Here is a 19,243-nt window from a genome sequence, read left to right as displayed (position 1 = left end):
CCTTCGGCCTGCGTCCAACCACCACCAGGGCCTCGGCTCTGCAGCCACGTGCTGCAGGCTCGCCTCCCATGTCCTCTGCAGTCTCCACATCCTCCTTCTACCCGCCAGTCCCTGTTCAGACCAGTGGCCTCACCCCTCAGCACTCACCCCAGCTAAAATCAGAGAATCACAGAATCACAGAATCACTAGGTTGGAAAGGACCTTCAAGATCATCAAGTCCAACCATTAATCCAGAACCACCATTTCCCCTAAACCATGTCCTGAAGCGCCACATCCACACGTTTTTTGAACACTTCCAGGGATGGCGACTCCACCACCTCCCTGGGCAGCCTGTTCCAATGCCTGACCACCCTCTCAGTGAAGAAATTTTTCCTAATATCCAATCTAAACCTCCCCGGGCGCAACTTGAGGCCATTTCCTCTCGTCCTATCACTAGTTACTTGGGAGAAGAGACCAACACCCTCATCGCCACAACCCCCTTTCAGGTAGTTGTAGAGAGCGATAAGGTCTCCCCTCAGCCTCCTCTTCTCCAGACTAAACAACCCCAGTTCCCTCAGCCGCTCCTCATAAGACATGTGCTCCAGACCCCAAAGACCCCAAAGGCCCTGGCTCACCAAATCCTCTGCCTGCCTGCTGCTCCCACTCCCCCTCTGCCTCTGGCCACACTCACGGGCTCTCCAGAAACCCACCTGCCCTTGTGACGTGATCCACACCAAGCACTGTGTCCCGCCACAGCCCAGGCTGCACATGTGCCGGCCCAGCTAAGGGGAGCGCTGCGCTACGCAAGGGCCAGCACAAGGCTTTGGGGAGCGTCGCAGGACTCCCCACGTCACAGGGCTTGCGAGCTCTGAACCAGGGCTGCCACGACCACGGCCGGCTCTCGCAAGCAGCCCTCCTCTGCCCGCTTGCACTACCACCCCCAGCGATGGCACCAAGGGGGCATAACCCAAGCAGGCAGCCCCCTTTCTCCCAGCTACGACCTTACGAGCAAGAGGGGCACCAAGACACGCACACAGCACGCCCAACGGGAAAGGCCAGGCCTCAAAACAGCCTGAGCGAGCTGGGAGCCAGGCAGGGAGGGACTGAACGTGATGGAAGGGGCAGCGCCTCACGCCCGCCACACCTCCAAAGCCCAGACCGGCCTGCCAGGGCTGCGAGGAAATGGGGGCCCCTCTTCACAACGCACCCGCAAACCACAGCACACAAGTGCCACAGGATGACCTCACCGATGACACCCCACCTCTCCTACGCTCCGGTCACGTCTTCGGCCTGTCCTGACATGTGCCATCAACACCAAGCCTTTGGCCTCTAATACTCGCACTTAAAAGCTGCCGCCAGGGCCCACGTGGACACGTCTTCAAGCAAAGGACATGAAATTGCAGCATTGCGGGAAGGGAAACACACCCCACCTCACAGCCTGCCAGGCTGTGGCATGCAAGAGCCGCTTGCTGCAAAAGGCCGTCATGCGCAAAGGCCGCCCCGCCCCCTCGGGGACCAGCATAAAAGCCCGCCCGGCGCCTCTCTCCCTCACACACTTCTCCTGACGCCTTCTCCTCCACGCTCAACCAGGTGAGCTTGAACCCCCTTCCCCTCCGTCTCCTGTCCTACCTGGCCTGCCTCCTCCAGAACCCTCTGCCCCCAGCCTCAGCAGCCCAGACGCCTCCCCACCGCCACGCTCCCCACTGCCCCACAACAGGCCTCCCCACTCCCTTGCCCTTCTTCAACACCGCCCCTCGCACCCCCACGCCCCTCCTCCTCCTCAACAGCCTCTCTTCCAGGGCCCCGCCACACCACACACATGGCCTGCTACGACCTCTGCCGCCCCTGCGGACCCACCCCGCTGGCTAACAGCTGCAACGAGCCCTGTGTCAGGCAGTGCGAGGACTCCCGCGTCGTCATCCAGCCTTCCACCGTGGTGGTCACCCTGCCAGGACCCATCCTCAGCTCCTTCCCCCAGAGCACCGCCGTCGGATCCTCCTCATCGGCTGCCGTGGGCAACGTCCTCAGCTCCCAGGGAGTGCCTGTCTCCTCCGGCGGCTTCGGCTACGGCTACGGCTACGGCTTAGGAGGCCTGGGCTGCTTTAGTGGCCGAAGAGGCTGCTACCCCTGCTAAGGGATCCCCACAACACCCGATAGGTGCCACCCACACCCGGGAAGTCACAACAGAGACGAAGGATGCACATCAGGCCCTTCCTGGCACGTGGGTTTGCCTTCCACACTTCCTCCTCTCAAGGCACCAAGCAAGCAGGGAAGGGCCCAGCCTGGACTGCCCCGACACATGGCCCAGGTACCTCCTCCTCTTCTGCCACTTCCTTCTTTGCATCGCCCCTTCTACTGTGTCACGTACTCCCTGCTGCAAGCACATTGGCCAATGGTCGCCCTACTTGTACCTCAGACCGGCTCCCTCCCACTTGGCCCTCCTGCCTTTTCACCGTGTTTTTCCCTCAATAAATTTCTGCATCCCAGCCTGGGGCGCCTCCACGTCCTTTCTTTTCCCCAGGCTCTGCCAACTTCACCCAGCACAAAGCCGGCTCTCGAGAGGCCATTGGGTTGGTGGAAAAGGGCCACGCGGCCTCTCTTAGGAAGTGTGTCCCCAGCAACACCTCCCACTGGCACCTGGTGGGCTTGGATGTGCTAATGCACTTTCACCCGTGCCTCTGACGCAAGCTCCTCATGTGTGGGGGTTTAAGTGTGCGGGGATGTCTGGTGCCCACCAGACTGCTCCATCACTCTCCCTCCTCATTCAGAAAGGGGAGAGAAAACATGATGAAAGGTTTGTGGGTCAAGATACGGACAAGGAGCTCATGGAAGCACAGAATGGGTTGGGTTGGAAGGGCTCGTAAAGATCATTTAGTCCAACTCCCCCCAGCATGGGCAGGGACAGCTTCCACTAGATCAGAGTGCGCATCCAAGCTGGCCTTGAACACTTGCAGGGAGGGAGCATCCACAACATCTCTGGGCAGCTTTCTCCAGTGTCTCACAACCCTCATAGTAAAGAGTGTCTTCCTAATATCTCACCTCAAACTCCTTTCTCCCTCGTCCTATCACTACACACACTGTCCCTCCCCGTCTTCCCTGTAGGCACCCTTTAGCTACTGGAAGGTCGCTATAAGGTCTCTGCAGAGCCTTCCCTTCTCTAGCCTAAACAACTGCTGTAGGCTCCCCAACTCTCTCAGTCTGTCCTCAACGGGGAGGATCTCCAGCCTCTGATCATCTTTGCGGCCTCCTCTGGAAACTCTCCAACAGGTCCCCGTCGTTTTAATGCTGGGGGCCCCAGAGCTGAACACAGTACTCCAGTCTCACGAGAGCAGAGCAGAGGGGCAGAATCACCTCCCTCAACCCGCGGGCCGCGCTGCTTTTGATGCAGCCCAGGATACAATTGGCACGACCATCCACCCAATTCGTTATCCACCAATTGGTCCAAGGGATCCAAGGGATCAGGCCCAGCCAGGAAGGGTTCATGAAAGGCAGGTCCTGCTTGACCAACCTGATCTCCTTCTATGCCCAGGTGACCCGCCTAGGGGACGAGGGAAAGGCTGTGGATGTTGTCTACCTGGACTTTAGTAAAGCCTTTGACAGCATCTCCCACAGCATTCTCCTGGAGAAACTGGCAGCTCGTGGCTTAGACAGGTTTACTCTTTGCTGGGGAAAGAACTGGCTGGATGGCCGAGCCCAGAGAGTTATGGTGAGTGGCGTTACATCCGGCTGGTGGCCGGTCACAAGCGGTGTTCCCCAGGGCTGTTTTGGGGCTGGTCTTGTCCAATATCTGTATCGATGATCTGGATGAGGGAATTGAGGGCTCCCTCAGTAAGTTTGCAGAGGACACCAAGTTGGGTGGGAGTGTTGATCAGCTGGAGGGTAGCAGGTTTCTGCAGAGAGATCTGGACAGGCTGGATCGATGGGCAGAGGTCAACTGGATGAGTTTTAATAAGGCCAAGTGCCGGGTCCTGCACTTCGGCCACAACAACTCCATGCAATGCTACAGGCTTGGGGAGGAGTGGCTGGAGAGCTGCCCAGCGGAAAAGGGACCTGGGGGTGCTGGTTGACAGCCGGCTGAACATGAGCCAGCAGTGTGCCCAGGTGGCCAAGAAGGCCAACAGCATCCTGGCCTGTATGAGGAATAGTGTGGCCAGCAGCAGCAGGGCAGTGATCGTGCCCCTGTACTCGGCACTGGTGAGGCCGCACCTCGAATCCTGTGTTCAGTGTTGGCCCCTCACTCCAAGGAGGACACTGAGGTGCTGGAACGTGTCCAGAGAAGGGCAATGAAGCTGGTGAGGGGTCTGGAGCACAAGTCTGATGAGGGGCAGCTGAGTGAACTGGGCTTGTTCAGTCTGGAGAAGAGGAGGCTGAGGGGGGACCTTAACACTCTCTACAACTACCAGAAAGGGGGTTGTGGCGACATGGGTGTTGGTCTCTTCTCCCAAATAACTAGTAACAGGACGGGAGGAAATGGCCTCAAGTTGTGCCAGGGGAGGTTTAGATTGGAGATTTGGAAAAATTTCTTCACAGAGAGGGTGGTTAAGCATTGGAACAGGCTGCCCAGGGAGGTGGTGGAGTCACCATGTATGGGAGTGTTCAAAAAATGTGTGGATGTGGCACTTCAGGACATGTACTAGGGGACATGGTGGCGCTGGATTAATGGTTGGACTTGATGATCTTGAAGGTCATCAAGCCCGGGGAGAAGGACAAGAAGGTGATGGGAAGTGGTCGGCATGGATTTCCGAAGGGGACATCGTGCTTGGCCGACCTCCGTGTCTTCCACGTTGAGGTGACTGGGTGTTGGACGAGGGGAGAGCAGTGGCAGTTGTTGAGCTGTACTTGAATGAAGCCTTTGTCACCGTCTGTCGTCACACGCTCGTAGACAAGCTGAGAAAGCATGGGTTGCGTAAGGGGCCAGTGGAGGTGGTCTGCAAAGCGGCTGAAGGGCTGGGCCCAGAGGCTTGTGATGAGGGGCAGGACAGGAGGCCCTGGGCACAAGTGAAAACAGACGGAATTCCACGGGCAAAGGCGGCAAGCCCTTTTCAGTGTGAGGGCAGTCAAAGAGTGGAAGAGGTAGTGGGGTCTGCGCCCTGGGAGGTACTGGAAAGCCGAGTGGCCGTGGCCCCGGACAAGCTGCTCTAGCTGGCCCTGCTTGAGGAGGGGAGGTCGAAGCTCACGCTCTCCAGAGGTTCCTGCCGAAAGAAATGCTTCTGTGATTCTGTTTGCTGGGAGGGCCGGGGAGTCACGCTGGGGAAGAGAGTTAGTCAAGTGTGTGCTGGCACAGGGAGACCTGGTCAGAGGCGTGCGCAGGGGAGCGCTGTCGTGTCAAAGGCTTTGTCTGAGCCAGTGATGGGCTTGCGTCACGTTCTGGAAGCCGCCCAGGTGCCAGCCGGTCCTGCAGTTGGTTGTGGCGGCATATGTCCTAGGAGAGGTCTCGTGGCCCGTTTCCACCCACCCCGGTGGCGTGTTGAGCCCTGGCTTTGTGGCGGGTGAGGTTGGAAGAGCCTTGGGAGAAGAAAGGAAGTGGAGGCGTCTCAGGTTGGGATGCAGGACATCTTTATTGAGGGAAAAGAGTGAAAAGGCAGGAGCACGGAGTGGAAGGGAGGCGGTCTGAGGAGCAAGTAGGGCAAGCATAAGCCAAGGTCCTTAGCTTGCCGTAGATTTTGCCAGAGCACCAGGGTCTTCCTGCCCTGCGTTGGGAGCAGCCCAGCGGAGGTCCCCCGCTGGCCTTTGTCTTGAGAGAAGGTGTTTGCAGTGGAGAGTAGTGGACCTGGCAGAAGGGGCGAATGCAAAGAGGGCAGCGGGAGAAGAGGAGGACGTACATGGGCCATGTGTTGAGGCAGCCGGGCTGGGCCCTTCCCTGCTTCCTTGCTCGCTGTCTGGAGAGGAGGAGCTGTGGGCAGCAGGCCAACGTGGCAGCCAGAGCGCGGAGCTGCGTCCTCAAGCTATGCCGTGGCTTCCAGGGCGTGTGTCGTTGCCGTCAGGGGTGGTGTGGAGGGCCCTTAGCAGGGGTAGCAGCCTCTTCGGCCACTAAAGCAGCCCAGGCCTCCTAAGCCGTAGCCGTAGCCATAGCCAAAGCCGCCGGAGGAGACGGGCACTCCCTGGGAGCTGAGTTCGTTGCCCACGGCAGCCGATGAGGAGGATCCGACGGCGGTGCTCTGGGGGAAGGAGCTGAGGATGGGTCCTGGCAGGGTGACCAGCACGGCGGGAGGCTGGATGACGACGCGGGAGTCCTCGCACTGCCTGACACAGGGCTCGTTGCAGCTGTTAGCCAGCGGGGTGGGTCCGCAGGGGCGGCAGAGGTCGTAGCAGGCCATGTGTGTGGTGTGGCGGGGCCCTGGAAGAGAGGCTGTTGAGGAGGAGGAGGGGCGCGGGGGTGCGAGGGGCAGTGCTGCAGGAGGGCAAGGGAGTGGGGAGGCCTGTTGTGGGGCAGTGGGGAGCGTGGCGGTGGGGAGGCGTCTGGGCTGCTGAGGCTGGGGGCAGAGGGTTCTGGAGGAGGCAGGCCAGGTAGGACAGGAGACGAAGGGGAAGGGGGTTCAAGCTCACCTGGTTGAGCGTGGAGGAGAAGGCGTCAGGAGAAGTGTGTGAGGGAGAGAGGCGCCGGGCGGGCTTTTATGCTGGTCCCCAAACGCCCGAGGAAGTGACACAGCCTTTGCGCATGACGGCCCTTTGCGGCAAGCAGCTCTCGCATGCCACAGCCTCGTGTGTAATGAGCTGGGGTGTGTTTTCCTTCCCACAACTCTCCATTTTCATGTCCTCCTCTCCCGGACACGTCTATCATGCCCTGGCGGCAGCTTTTAAGTGAGAGTCGGTATTCGGGAGGATTTGCATGGAAAGTGCATGTCAGGGCATTGTTCATACGTGGCCAAAGCATAGGAGTGGTGGGGTGTCGTCAGTGAGGTCACCCTGTGACATTCGTGTGCTGTGGTTTGCAGGTGAGAGGCCCCCCTTTCCTCTCAGGCCTGGCAGGCTGGTCAGGTCTAGCTGGTCTACGGCTACGGCTTTGGAGGCCGGGGCTGCTTCAGTGGCAGAAGAGGCTGCTACCCTTGCCAAGGCCTTCTACACCACCCCTGACAGCCACCACCCAGACCCTGGAAGCCACGGTGGGGACTGATTATGCAATTCCAGCCCCTTCCTGGCACATGTGTTCACCGTCCACGGTTGCTCCTCTCAAGGCACCACGCAAGCAGGGAAGGGGTCCAGCCTGGGCTGCCTGCATACATGGCCCGTGTATCTCCTCCTCTTTGCCCACTTCCTTCTTTGCTTCGCCATTTCTGCTGTTTCCATCACTTTGTGATGCATCCAGCATCTCACAAGACAAAGGCCACTGGGAAAATCTGGTGTGCCGTTCCAGCCACAGGGCCAGAAGACCTCGAGGCTCTGGCAAAAGCTACTGCACACGAATGACCTCGGCTGGTGGCCTCCCTATTTGCACCTCAGTTTGGCGCACTCCGCCGTGGCGCTCCTGCCTTTTCACTTTTTTGCCTCAGTAAAGTTCTCCTGTATTCCAGCGTGACACGCCTGCTGTACATTTCTTCTTCTGAGGGTCTTCAACGTCACCCGGCACAAAGCCAGGGCTCAAGAGGCCATCTGCGTGGGTGCGCAGCAGTCTTGTGATCAGCCTACTTCGTGCTTGGCAAAGCCGTGACATCGCAATACAACCAGAGAGATTGCTGCCGACAACTGTGGGTGAGTGCCCCAAGGTGCCAAGAGCTCTTCTGGGAAGCATGTCACCAACAGCAGACTGGAACAAGTCTGCCTTTCAGCTCATGACATAAGCCCTTCAGTTGGCCAAACACAGGCTGGGGTACAGTAATGCTCATCTGGCCGTGCCTCTGATGCAATCTGCCCTTATCAGCACACTCTTAACCAACTTCCTTCCCAGCACCACTCTCCAACACTAACAAGAAATAGGCTGAGTGAAGGCGAAAGGAAAGCTGGAATATGCAAAAGAGACAGAAAGGAAGGAGGAAAGGAAGGAGGAGGAACAATGTGTCATTTCCCAACAGGGGTTCAGGACTGGCTTAGAATCACAGAATAGTTTGCTTTGGAAGGGACTTTTCAAGCTCATCTAGTCCAACCACCCTACCATGAGGAGGGACATCTTCAGCTAGGCAAGCCCCTGAGCGGGTTGCTCAGAGCCCCTTCCAAGCTGACCTGGAATGTTTCCAGGGCTGAGGCATCTCTCACCTCTCTGGGCAACCTGGGCCAGGGTTTCAGCACCCTCATTCTCAAAAATTTCTTCCTTAGATCTAGTCTAAATCTGCCCTCTTTTAGTTTGAAACCGTTACCCCTTGTCCTAGTGCAACAGGCCTGTGTGGTCCTGGTAGAGAAGCAGCTGAGTACGAGGCAGCAATGCAGTCTGGCGGCAAAAGAGGCCAAGCGTCTCCAGGGCAGCATTGGGAAGAGCGTTGCCAGCAGGTCGGCGGAGGTGATCTTGCTCTCTCTTTGGTGCTGGTGAGGCAGGCGCCATGTGGAGTCATGTGTGCAGCTGGGGGCTCGCCAGGGGAAGGAGGACACGGACTTAGTGGAGCGAGTCAAGTGCAGGGCCATCCAGGGAAGTGCCTGAAGGGACTGGAAGTGCTGAAGGGACTGGAGCATCCTTCCTATGAGGAGAAGCTGTGCAAGCTGGGAGGTTTTTGAGCCAGGATGCCAGGGCGCACAGGGGAGATGTCAATCCACGCATGCAAGTCCCGAGTGAGAGGGAATGAGGACAGGGGAGTCAGATTGTTCTCACCGGTGCCCACGGCCAGGGCACGAGCAAATGGAGAAAGCTGAAAAGACGTGCCCTTTCCTTGAAGAGAAGGCAACCTTTTTCCAGGGTGAGGGTGCTCAAGCAGTGGAACCGGTTGCGCAGACAGGTGTTGGCGTCTCCATCCTTGGAGCTACTGAAAACGTGACGGGACATGGTCCTGGACAGCCTGCTCGAGCTGACCCTGCTGGAGCAAGTTGGGTTGAAGTACATGGTCTCCGGAGGTTCCTTGTGCACTCAGTGATTCTGTTTGCTGTGCTTCTGCTTGCTGTGACGGCCAGAGAGTCGTGCTGGGGAAGAGAGTTGGTCAAGTGCGTGCCATCACGGGGAGCTTGCGTCAGAGGCATGGGTAGAGGCGCAGGAGCGTGCCCAAGCCTTGGTCTGGGCAAGCGAAGGGCTTGTGTCACAGGCTGGAAGCCCCCTGTGCTGCTCTGTGTTATAGTTGTTGCTGGGGACATAGTTCCTAAGAGAGGCCTTGCAGACCTTTTCCCCCCACCCCGACAGCGTCTTGAGCCCTGGTTTTGTGCTGGGTGAGGTTGGAAGAGCCTTGAGAGACGGAAGGAAGAGGAGGCGTCTCAGGCTGGCATGCAAGAGAACTTTATTGAGGGAAAAGAGTGAAACAGCAGGAATGCCAAGTGGAAGGGAGCCAGTCTGAGGTGCAAATAGGGCAACCATCAGCAGAGGTCCCTTGCGTGAGATGGATGTGGCCAGAGCACCGAGGTCTGCCTGCCCCGCTGTGGGAGTGGCACACCGTAGGTCTCTGGCGGTCTTTGTCTTGTGAGGAAGTGGTTGCAGCGGAGAGCAGCGGCCATGGCAGAAGGGACGATGCAAAGAAAGAAGTGGGAGGAGGAGGCACATGGGCCATGTGTGCTGGACCTGGGCTGGTCCCCTTCCCACTTGGTGCCTTGAGGAGAGGAGCCAAGAGCAGGGCGGCAGACCCATATGGCGGCAACGGCCGGAGGTGCATCCTCAAGCCATGCCGTGGCTTCCTGGATGTCGGTGGTGGCTGTCAGGGGTGTTGTCGAGGGCCCTTAGCAGGGGTAGCAGCCTCTTCGGCCACTAAAGCAGCCCAGGCCTCCTAAGCCGTAGCCGTAGCCATAGCCAAAGCCGCCGGAGGAGACGGGCACTCCCTGGGAGCTGAGGACGTTGCCCACGGCAGCCGATGAGGAGGATCCGACGGCGGTGCTCTGGGGGAAGGAGCTGAGGATGGGTCCTGGCAGGGTGACCACCACAGTGGAAGGCTGGATGACGACGCGGGAGTCCTCGCACTGCCTGACACAGGGCTCGTTGCAGCTGTTAGCCAGCGGGGTGGGTCCGCAGGGGCGGCAGAGGTCGTAGCAGGCCATGTGTGTGGTGTGGCGGGGCCCTGGAAGAGAGGCTGTTGAGGAGGAGGAGGGGCGTGGGGGTGCGAGGGGCGGTGTTGAAGAAGGGCAAGGGAGTGGGGAGGCCTGTTGTGGGGCAGTGGGGAGCGTGGCGGTGGGGAGGCGTCTGGGCTGCTGAGGCTGGGGGCAGAGGGTTCTGGAGGAGGCAGGCCAGGTAGGACAGGAGACGAAGGGGAAGGGGGTTCAAGCTCACCTGGTTGAGCGTGGAGGAGAAGGCGTCAGGAGAAGTGTGTGAGGGAGAGAGGCGCCGGGCGGGCTTTTATGCTGGTCCCCGAGGGGGCGGGGCGGCCTTTGCGCATGACGGCCTTTTGCAGCAAGCGGCTCTTGCATGCCACAGCCTGGCAGGCTGTGAGGTGGGGTGTGTTTCCCTTCCCGCAATTCTGCAATTTCATGTCCTTTGCTTGAAGATGTGTCCACGTGGGCCCTGGCGGCAGCTTTTAAGTGCGAGTATTAGAGGCCAAAGGCTTGGTGTTGATGGCACATGTCAGGACAGGCCGAAGACGTGACCGGAGCGTAGGAGAGGTGGGGTGTCATCGGTGAGGTCATCCTGTGGCACTTGTGTGCTGTGGTTTGCGGGTGCGTTGTGAAGAGGGGCCCCCATTTCCTCGCAGCCCTGGCAGGCCGGTCTGGGCTTTGGAGGTGTGGCGGGCGTGAGGCGCTGCCCCTTCCATCACGTTCAGTCCCTCCCTGCCTGGCTCCCAGCTCGCTCAGGCTGTTTTGAGGCCTGGCCTTTCCCGTTGGGCGTGCTGTGTGCGTGTCTTGGTGCCCCTCTTGCTCGTAAGGTCGTAGCTGGGAGAAAGGGGGCTGCCTGCTTGGGTTATGCCCCCTTGGTGCCATCGCTGGGGGTGGTAGTGCAAGCGGGCAGAGGAGGGCTGCTTGCGAGAGCCGGCCGTGGTCGTGGCAGCCCTGGTTCAGAGCTCGCAAGCCCTGTGACGTGGGGAGTCCTGCGACGCTCCCCAAAGCCTTGTGCTGGCCCTTGCGTAGCGCAGCGCTCCCCTTAGCTGGGCCGGCACATGTGCAGCCTGGGCTGTGGCGGGACACAGTGCTTGGTGTGGATCACGTCACAAGGGCAGGTGGGTTTCTGGAGAGCCCGTGAGTGTGGCCAGAGGCAGAGGGGGAGTGGGAGCAGCAGGCAGGCAGAGGATTTGGTGAGCCAGGGCCTTTGGGGTCTTTGGGGTCTGGAGCACATGTCTTATGAGGAGCGGCTGAGGGAACTGGGGTTGTTTAGTCTGGAGAAGAGGAGGCTGAGGGGAGACCTTATCGCTCTCTACAACTACCTGAAAGGGGGTTGTGGCGATGAGGGTGTTGGTCTCTTCTCCCAAGTAACTAGTGATAGGACGAGAGGAAATGGCCTCAAGTTGCGCCAGGGGAGGTTTAGATTGGATATTAGGAAAAATTTCTTCACTGAGAGGGTGGTCAGGCATTGGAACAGGCTGCCCAGGGAGGTGGTGGAGTCGCCATCCCTGGAAGTGTTCAAAAAACGTGTGGATGTGGCGCTTCAGGACATGGTTTAGGGGAAATGGTGGTTCTGGATTAATGGTTGGACTTGATGATCTTGAAGGTCCTTTCCAACCTAGTGATTCTGTGATTCTGTGATTCTCTGATTTTAGCTGGGGTGAGTGCTGAGGGGTGAGGCCACTGGTCTGAACAGGGACTGGCGGGTAGAAGGAGGATGTGGAGACTGCAGAGGACATGGGAGGCGAGCCTGCAGCACGTGGCTGCAGAGCCGAGGCCCTGGTGGTGGTTGGACGCAGGCCGAAGGGTGGATGAACGGCAAGGCCTGCCCCAGTTCAGCCCAGGTGAGTGTTTTGCAGGCCGTCTCTCAGGAAATGAAGTGAGCCGTGTTTTCCTTCCCACAACACTGCGTTGTCATGTCCTCCTCTCACAGACATGTCCATGTGGCCCTGCCGGCATCTTCTAAGTGAGAGTAGGGTTCTGGAGGATTTGCATGGAAGATGCGGGTCATGGCTTTTGGCAGAAGCGTCTAACGCATTGGAGAGTTGGGGTGTCATCAGTGAGGTGATCTTGTGGCACTCAAGTGATGTTTGCAGGTGCGTTGTGACAGGGAGGCTGCTATTTCCTCATCCCTGGAACACTGCTCAGGGCTTTGCAGGTGTATGAGTCGTTAGGCACTGCCCCTTCCATGGCTTTTGCTCCCTCCCTGCCTGGCTCCCAGCTCGCTATGCCTGTAGCGTACGTTCCTACGCCTGTAGGAAAGGAAGGCAGGAGGCCGGCATGGCAGAGGCAAGTCCTGCTGGGCAAACTACAGGGCAAGAAGGAAATGCACAGGCAGTGGAAGCAGGGACAGGTTTTCTGGGATGAGTACAGGGACACTTTGTGGTTCTGTAGTGATGAGGTCAGGAGGGCCAAGGCATGGCTGGAGCTGAACGTGTCAAGCGACGCACAGAACAATAAGAAGGTCTCCTACAGGTATCTCAGCCAGAAAAGGAAGGTCAAAAAAAGCGTACCCCCCTTGATGAGCAAGAGAGGTAAGCACAGATGAGGAGAAGGCTGAGGTACTCGATGACTTCTTTGCCTCACTCTTCACTGGTGGTGTCTCTTCCCACACCTCTCCAGTGGCTGGACTGCAAGACGGGACTGGAGGACCAAAGTCTGTCCCACTGTAAGAGAAGATCAGGTTTGAGGCCACCTGAGAAACCTGAACATAGAAAAGTCTATGGGACCTGATGAGATGCATCCCAGGGTCCTGCGGGAATTGGCTGATGTAGTTGCCAAACCACTCTCCATGACATTTGAAAAGTCATAGCAGTCAGGTAGAGTCCCTGGAGACTGGAAAAAGGGAAACATTGCACCCATTTTCAAAAAAGGGAGCAAGGAGGCCCCTGGGAGCTACCGACCCATCAGCCTCAGCTCTGTGCCTGGAACAGATCCTCCTAGAAGCTATGCCAAGGCACATGGAGGACAGGGAGGTGATTCGAGACAGCCAGCATGGCTGCACCAAGGGCAGATCCTGCCTGACCAACCGAATGGCCTTCTAGGATGGAGTGACCGCATCAGTGGACAAGGGAAGAGCGATGGATGTCGCCTCTCTGGACTTCTGTAAGGCCTTTGACACGGTCCCCCACAACATCCTTCTCTCCAAATTGGAGAGAGATGGATATGGTGGGTGGACTGTTGGGTGGATGAGGAATTGCTTGGATGGTCGCACCCAGAGGGTGGTGGTCAATGGCTCAATGTCCAGATGGAGATCGGTGACAAGTGGTGTCCCTCAGGGTTCCACACTGGGACAAGTACTCCTTAATTATCTTCATCCATGACATAGCCAGTGGGATCGAGTGTACCCTCAGCACGTTTGCAGACGACACCAAGCTGAGTGGTGTGGTTGACATGCCTGAGGGATGGGATCCATCGAGAGGGACCCAGGCAACGTTAAGGAATGGGCCCGTGTGAACCACATGAGGGTCAACAAGGCCAAGTGCATGGTCCTGCACCTGGGTCGGGGCAACCGCCGGTATCAGCACAAGGCTGGGGGATGAAGGGATGGAGAGCAGCCCTGCCGAAAGGGACTTGGGAATCCTGGGGGATGAAAAGCTGCACATGAGCGGGAAATGTGCACTTGTAGCCCTGAAAGTTGCATCCAGAGCAGCGTGGCCAGCAGGGCGAGGGATTCTGCCCCTTTGCTCTGCTCTGCTCTGCTCTGCTCTGCTCTGCTCTGGTGAGATGCCCCTGCAGTGCTGCGTCCAGCTCTGGAGCACTCAGCACACGGAGATACACGGACCTGTTGGAGTGGGGCCAGAGGAGGCCACAAAAACATTCAGAGGGCTGGAACAGCTCTGCTGTGAGGACACGCTGAGGAAGTTAGGGTTATTAAGCCTGGAGCAGAGAAGGCTCCGGGGAGACCTTCTTGCAGCCTTCCCGTCCTTAAAGGGGGCTGATAAGAAAGATGGGGACAGACATTTTAGCAGGGCCTGTAGCGATAGGACAAGGGTAATGGTTTTAAACTGAAAGAGGGCAGATTTAGATTAGATGTAAGGAAGACATTTGTGACAGTGAGGGTTCTGAAACCCTGGCCCAGGTTGCCCAGAGACGTGGTAGATGCCCCAGCCCTGGAAACATTCCAGGTCAGCTTGGACGGGGCTCTGAGCAACCTGCTCTAGTTGTAGATGTTCTGGCTTATTGCAGGGGGGTTGGACTGAGTGGCCTTGAAAGGTCCCTTCCGACCCAAAGATTCCATGATTCTATGACTTGGAGGGGGAAGAGAGGCAGGGAAAATGCCCTCATTAAATAACAGACCCCCAAAAGCTGCAATCAATAAATATGTCAACAGACCCTGCACTTCTTGCCCATGCTGCACGGTGCCAGAGACACCCATGCGGGGTCCCCGCTCTTGGCCCCATCTTGCTGTGGTCTCCAGCCCAACCGCCTGGCAGTCCCCATGACACCATCTTCCCTCACAGTGGGGTCCTGGGGACACCCACACAGAGTCCCGTGTCCCCGGCCCCCTTTGCTGCCAAGACTCTGGGCAACCCATGAAGGGGCCCAGCTCACCACTCACCTTGATGTGGGGTTCTCAGTTGTCCCAAGGGTGGGCCCTTGTCGCATGGTCTGCCTGGCAGCACGACATCCATTCCACTTACGTGGCAGTCCCCAGGCCATGGTCTCACCTTGCCATTGAGTCCCCAACTGATCCCTTGACAGAGATCCTCAGCCACCTTCCCCTCTTCACTGCAGTGCTCCGCAGTGACCCATGCAGGGGGTCTGCGGACCACCATCCTCCCTGCTGCTGGGGCCCTGGACCACCTGTGCAGGGGACCCCAAGCCACCATCCCTCTGCTCTGAGGTCACAAGACGGGCGTAGCGGGCTGGCGGCAAGGCAGGGACGGACCGAATGCGATGGAAGCGGCAGCGCCTCACACCCAGTACAGCTGCCAAGACCTGACCAGCCTGCCAGGCCTGAGAGGAAAGGGGGGCCTCTCACCTGCAAACCACAGCACACGAATGTCACAGGGTGACCTCACTGACGACACCCCACCACTCCTATGCTTTGGCCACGTATGAACAATGCCCTGACATGCACTTTCCATGCAAATCCTCCCGAATACCGACTCTCACTTAAAAGCTGCCGCCAGGGCATGATAGACGTGTCCGGGAGAGGAGGACATGAAAATGGAGAGTTGTGGGAAGGAAAACACACCCCAGCTCATTACACACGAGGCTGTGGCATGCGAGAGCTGCTTGCCGCAAAGGGCCGTCATGCGCAAAGGCTGTGTCACTTCCTCGGGCGTTTGGGGACCAGCATAAAAGCCCGCCCGGCGCCTCTCTCCCTCACACACTTCTCCTGACGCCTTCTCCTCCACGCTCAACCAGGTGAGCTTGAACCCCCTTCCCCTCCGTCTCCTGTCCTACCTGGCCTGCCTCCTCCAGAACCCTCTGTCCCCAGCCTCAGCAGCCCAGACGCCTCCCCACCGCCACGCTCCCCACTGCCCCACAACAGGCCTCCCCACTCCCTTGCCCTCCTGCAGCACTGCCCCTCGCACCCCCGCGCCCCTCCTCCTCCTCAACAGCCTCTCTTCCAGGGCCCCGCCACACCACACACATGGCCTGCTACGACCTCTGCCGCCCCTGCGGACCCACCCCGCTGGCTAACAGCTGCAACGAGCCCTGTGTCAGGCAGTGCGAGGACTCCCGCGTCGTCATCCAGCCTTCCACCGTGGTGGTCACCCTGCCAGGACCCATCCTCAGCTCCTTCCCCCAGAGCACCGCCGTCGGATCCTCCTCATCGGCTGCCGTGGGCAACGAACTCAGCTCCCAGGGAGTGCCCGTCTCCTCCGGCGGCTTCGGCTACGGCTACGGCTACGGCTTAGGAGGCCTGGGCTGCTTTAGTGGCCGAAGAGGCTGCTACCCCTGCTAAGGGCCCTCCACACCACCCCTGACGGCAACGACACACGCCCTGGAAGCCACGGCATAGCTTGAGGACGCAGCTCTGCGATCTGGCTGCCACGTTGACCTGCCGCCCACAGCTCCTCCTCTCCAGACAGCGAGCAAGGAAGCAGGGAAGGGCCCAGCCCGGCTGCCTCAACACATGGCCCATGTACCTCCTCCTCTTCTCCCACTGCCCTCTTTGCATTCGCCCCTTCTGCCAGGTCCACTACTCTCCACTGCAAACACCTTCTCTCAAGACAAAGGCCAGCGGGGGACCTCCGCTGGGCTGCTCCCAACGCAGGGCAGGAAGACCCTGGTGCTCTGGCAAAATCTACGGCAAGCTAAGGACCTTGGCTTATGCTTGCCCTACTTGCTCCTCAGACCGCCTCCCTTCCACTCCGTGCTCCTGCCTTTTCACTCTTTTCCCTCAATAAAGGTGTCCTGCATCCCAACCTGAGACGTCTCCACTTCCTTTCTTCTCCCAAGGCTCTTCCAACCTCACCCGCCACAAAGCCAGGGCTCAACACACCACCGGGGTGGGTGGAAACGGGCCACGAGACCTCTCCTAGGACATATGCCGCCACAACCAACTGCAAGACAGGCTGGCACCTGGGGGGCTTCCAGAACGTGACGCAAGCCCATCACTGGCTCAGACAAAGCCTTTGACACGTCTGCGCTCCCCTGTGCACGCCTCTGACCAGGTCTCCCTGTGCCAGCACACGCTCGACTAACTCTCTTCCCCAGCGTGACTCCCCGGCCCTCCCAGCAAACAGAATCACAGAAGCATTTCTTTCGGCAGGAACCTCTGGAGAGCGTGAGCTTCGACCTCCCCTCCTCAAGCAGGGCCAGCTAGAGCAGCTTGTCCGGGGCCACGGCCACTCGGCTTTCCAGTACCTCCCAGGGCGCAGACTCCACTACCTCTTCCACTCTTTGACTGCCCTCACACTGAAAAGGGCTTGCCGCCTTTGCCCGTGGAATTCCGTCTGTTTTCACTTGTGCCCAGGGCCTCCTGTCCTGCCCCTCATCACAAGCCTCTGGGCCCAGCCCTTCAGCCGCTTTGCAGACCACCTCCACTGGCCCCTTACGCAACCCATGCTTTCTCAGCTTGTCTACGAGCGTGTGACGACAGACGGTGACAAAGGCTTCATTCAAGTACAGCTCAACAACTGCCACTGCTCTCCCCTCGTCCAACACCCAGTCACCTCAACGTGGAAGACACGGAGGTCGGCCAAGCACGATGTCCCCTTCGGAAATCCATGCTGACCACTTCCCATCACCTTCTTGTCCTTCTCCCCGGGCTTGATGACTTTCAAGATCATCAAGTCCAACCATTAATCCAGCGCCACCATGTCCCCTAGTACATGTCCTGAAGTGCCACATCCACACATTTTTTGAACACTCCCAGACATGGTGACTCCACCACCTCCCTGGGCAGCCTGTTCCAATGCTTGACCACCCTCTCTGTGAAGAAATTTTTCCAAATCTCCAATCTAAACCTCCCCTGGCGCAACTTGAGGCCATTTCCTCCCGTCCTGTTACTAGTTATTTGGGAGAAGAGACCAACACCCATGTCGCCACAACCCCCTTTCTGGCAGTTGTAGAGAGTGATAAGGTCCCCCCTCAGCCTCCTCTTCTCCAGACTGAACAAGCCCAGTTCACTCAGCTGCTCCTCATCAGACTTGTGCTCCAGACCCCTCACCAGCTTCATTGCCCTTCTCTGGACACATTCCAGCACCTCAGTGTCCTCCTTGGAGTGAGGGGCCCAACACTGAACACAGGATTCAAGGTGCGGCCTCACCAGTGCCGAGTACAGGGGCACGATCACTGCCCTACTCCTGCTGGCCACACTATTTCTGATACAGGCCAGGATGCTGTTGGCCTTCTTGGCCACCTGGGCACACTGCTGGCTCATGTTCAGCCGGCTGTCAACCAGCACCCCCAGGTCCCTTTTCCGCTGGGCAGCTCTCCAGCCACTCCTCCCCAAGCCTGTAGCATTGCATGGAGTTGTTGTGGCCGAAGTGCAGGACCCGGCACTTGGCCTTATTAAACCTCATCCAGTCGACCTCTGCCCATCGATCCAGCCTGTCCAGATCTCTCTGCAGAGACCTGCTACCCTCCAGCTGATCAACACTCCCACCCAACTTGGTGTCCTCTGCAAACTTACTGAGGGAGCACTCAATTCCCTCATCCAGATCATCGATACAGATATTGGACAAGACCAGCCCCAAAACAGCCCTGGGGAACACCGCTTGTGACCGGCCACCAGCCGGATGTAACGCCACTCACCATAACTCTCTGGGCTCGGCCATCCAGCCAGTTCTTTCCCCAGCAAAGAGTAAACCTGTCTAAGCCACGAGCTGCCAGTTTCTCCAGGAGAATGCTGTGGGAGATGCTGTCAAAGGCTTTACTAAAGTCCAGGTAGACAACATCCACAGCCTTTCCCTCGTCCCCTAGGCGGGTCACCTGGGCATAGAAGGAGATCAGGTTGGTCAAGCAGGACCTGCCTTTCATGAACCCATGCTGGCTGGGCCTGATCCCTTGGATCCCTTGGACAAGTTGGTGGATAAGGAATTGGGTGGATGGTCGTGCCAATCATATCCTGGGCTGCATCAAAAACAGCGCAGCCCGCGGGTTGAGGGAGGTGATTCTGCCCCTCTGCTCTGCTCTCGTGAGACTGGAGTACTGTGTTCAGCTCTGGGGCCCCCAGCATTAAAACGACGGGGACCTGTTGGAGAGTTTCCAGAGGAGGCCGCAAAGATGATCAGGGGCTGGAGATCCTCCCCGTTGAGGACAGACTGAGAGAGTTGGGGAGCCTACAGCAGTTGTTTAGGCTAGAGAAGGGAAGGCTCTGCAGAGACCTTATAGCGACCTTCCAGTAGCTAAAGGGTGCCTACAGGGAAGACGGGGAGGGACAGTGTGTGTAATGGTAGGACGAGGGAGAGTGGCTTTAGACCGAAAGATCGTAGTTTGAGGTGAGATATTAGGAAGACACTCTTTACTATGAGGGTTGTGAGACATTGGAGAAAGCTGCCCAGAGATGTTGTGGATGCTGCCTCCCTGCAAGTGTTCAAGGCCAGCTTGGATACGCACTCTGATCTAGTGGAAGCTGTCCCTGCCCATGCTGGGGGGAGTTGGACTAAATGATCTTTACGAGCCCTTCCAACCCAACCCATTCTGTGCTTCCATGAGCTCCTTGTCCATATCTTGACCCACAAACCTTTCATCATGTTTTCTCTCCCCTTTCTGA

At 58.3% G+C, this 19,243-nt stretch overlaps 4 protein-coding genes across 4 annotated transcripts; 2 read left to right on the top strand and 2 right to left on the bottom strand.

The window, feature by feature from the left end:
• Positions 1-498: 498 nt before the first annotated feature.
• On the top strand, positions 499-2,389 carry LOC309402468 (feather keratin-like). Its single transcript, XM_081996307.1, has one exon. It carries the CDS (start codon positions 1,799-1,801, stop codon positions 2,111-2,113), a length of 315 nt encoding a protein of 104 aa, XP_081852433.1. The 5' UTR covers positions 499-1,798; the 3' UTR covers positions 2,114-2,389.
• A 3,407-nt stretch (positions 2,390-5,796) lies between these two features.
• On the bottom strand, positions 5,797-8,304 carry LOC309402735 (feather keratin-like). The gene has a single exon (XM_081996658.1). The coding sequence runs from the start codon at positions 6,294-6,296 to the stop codon at positions 5,982-5,984; it is 315 nt and encodes a 104-aa protein (XP_081852784.1). The 5' UTR covers positions 6,297-8,304; the 3' UTR covers positions 5,797-5,981.
• A 1,187-nt stretch (positions 8,305-9,491) lies between these two features.
• On the bottom strand, positions 9,492-10,297 carry LOC309417654 (feather keratin-like). The gene has a single exon (XM_082015180.1). It carries the CDS (start codon positions 10,075-10,077, stop codon positions 9,763-9,765), a length of 315 nt encoding a protein of 104 aa, XP_081871306.1. The 5' UTR covers positions 10,078-10,297; the 3' UTR covers positions 9,492-9,762.
• Positions 10,298-15,636: 5,339 nt separating this feature from the next.
• On the top strand, positions 15,637-16,282 carry LOC309417371 (feather keratin-like). The gene has a single exon (XM_082014866.1). It carries the CDS (start codon positions 15,671-15,673, stop codon positions 15,983-15,985), a length of 315 nt encoding a protein of 104 aa, XP_081870992.1. The 5' UTR covers positions 15,637-15,670; the 3' UTR covers positions 15,986-16,282.
• The last annotated feature ends 2,961 nt before the right edge of the window (positions 16,283-19,243 follow it).

The sequence above is a fragment of the Phaethon aethereus genome (assembly GCF_964289735.1).
Source record: "Phaethon aethereus genome assembly, chromosome: 2".
Classification (NCBI taxonomy): Eukaryota; Metazoa; Chordata; class Aves; order Phaethontiformes; family Phaethontidae; genus Phaethon; species Phaethon aethereus.
The sequence above is the reverse complement of the archived record's forward strand: the minus strand, read 5'-3'. Positions and strand labels throughout refer to the sequence as shown.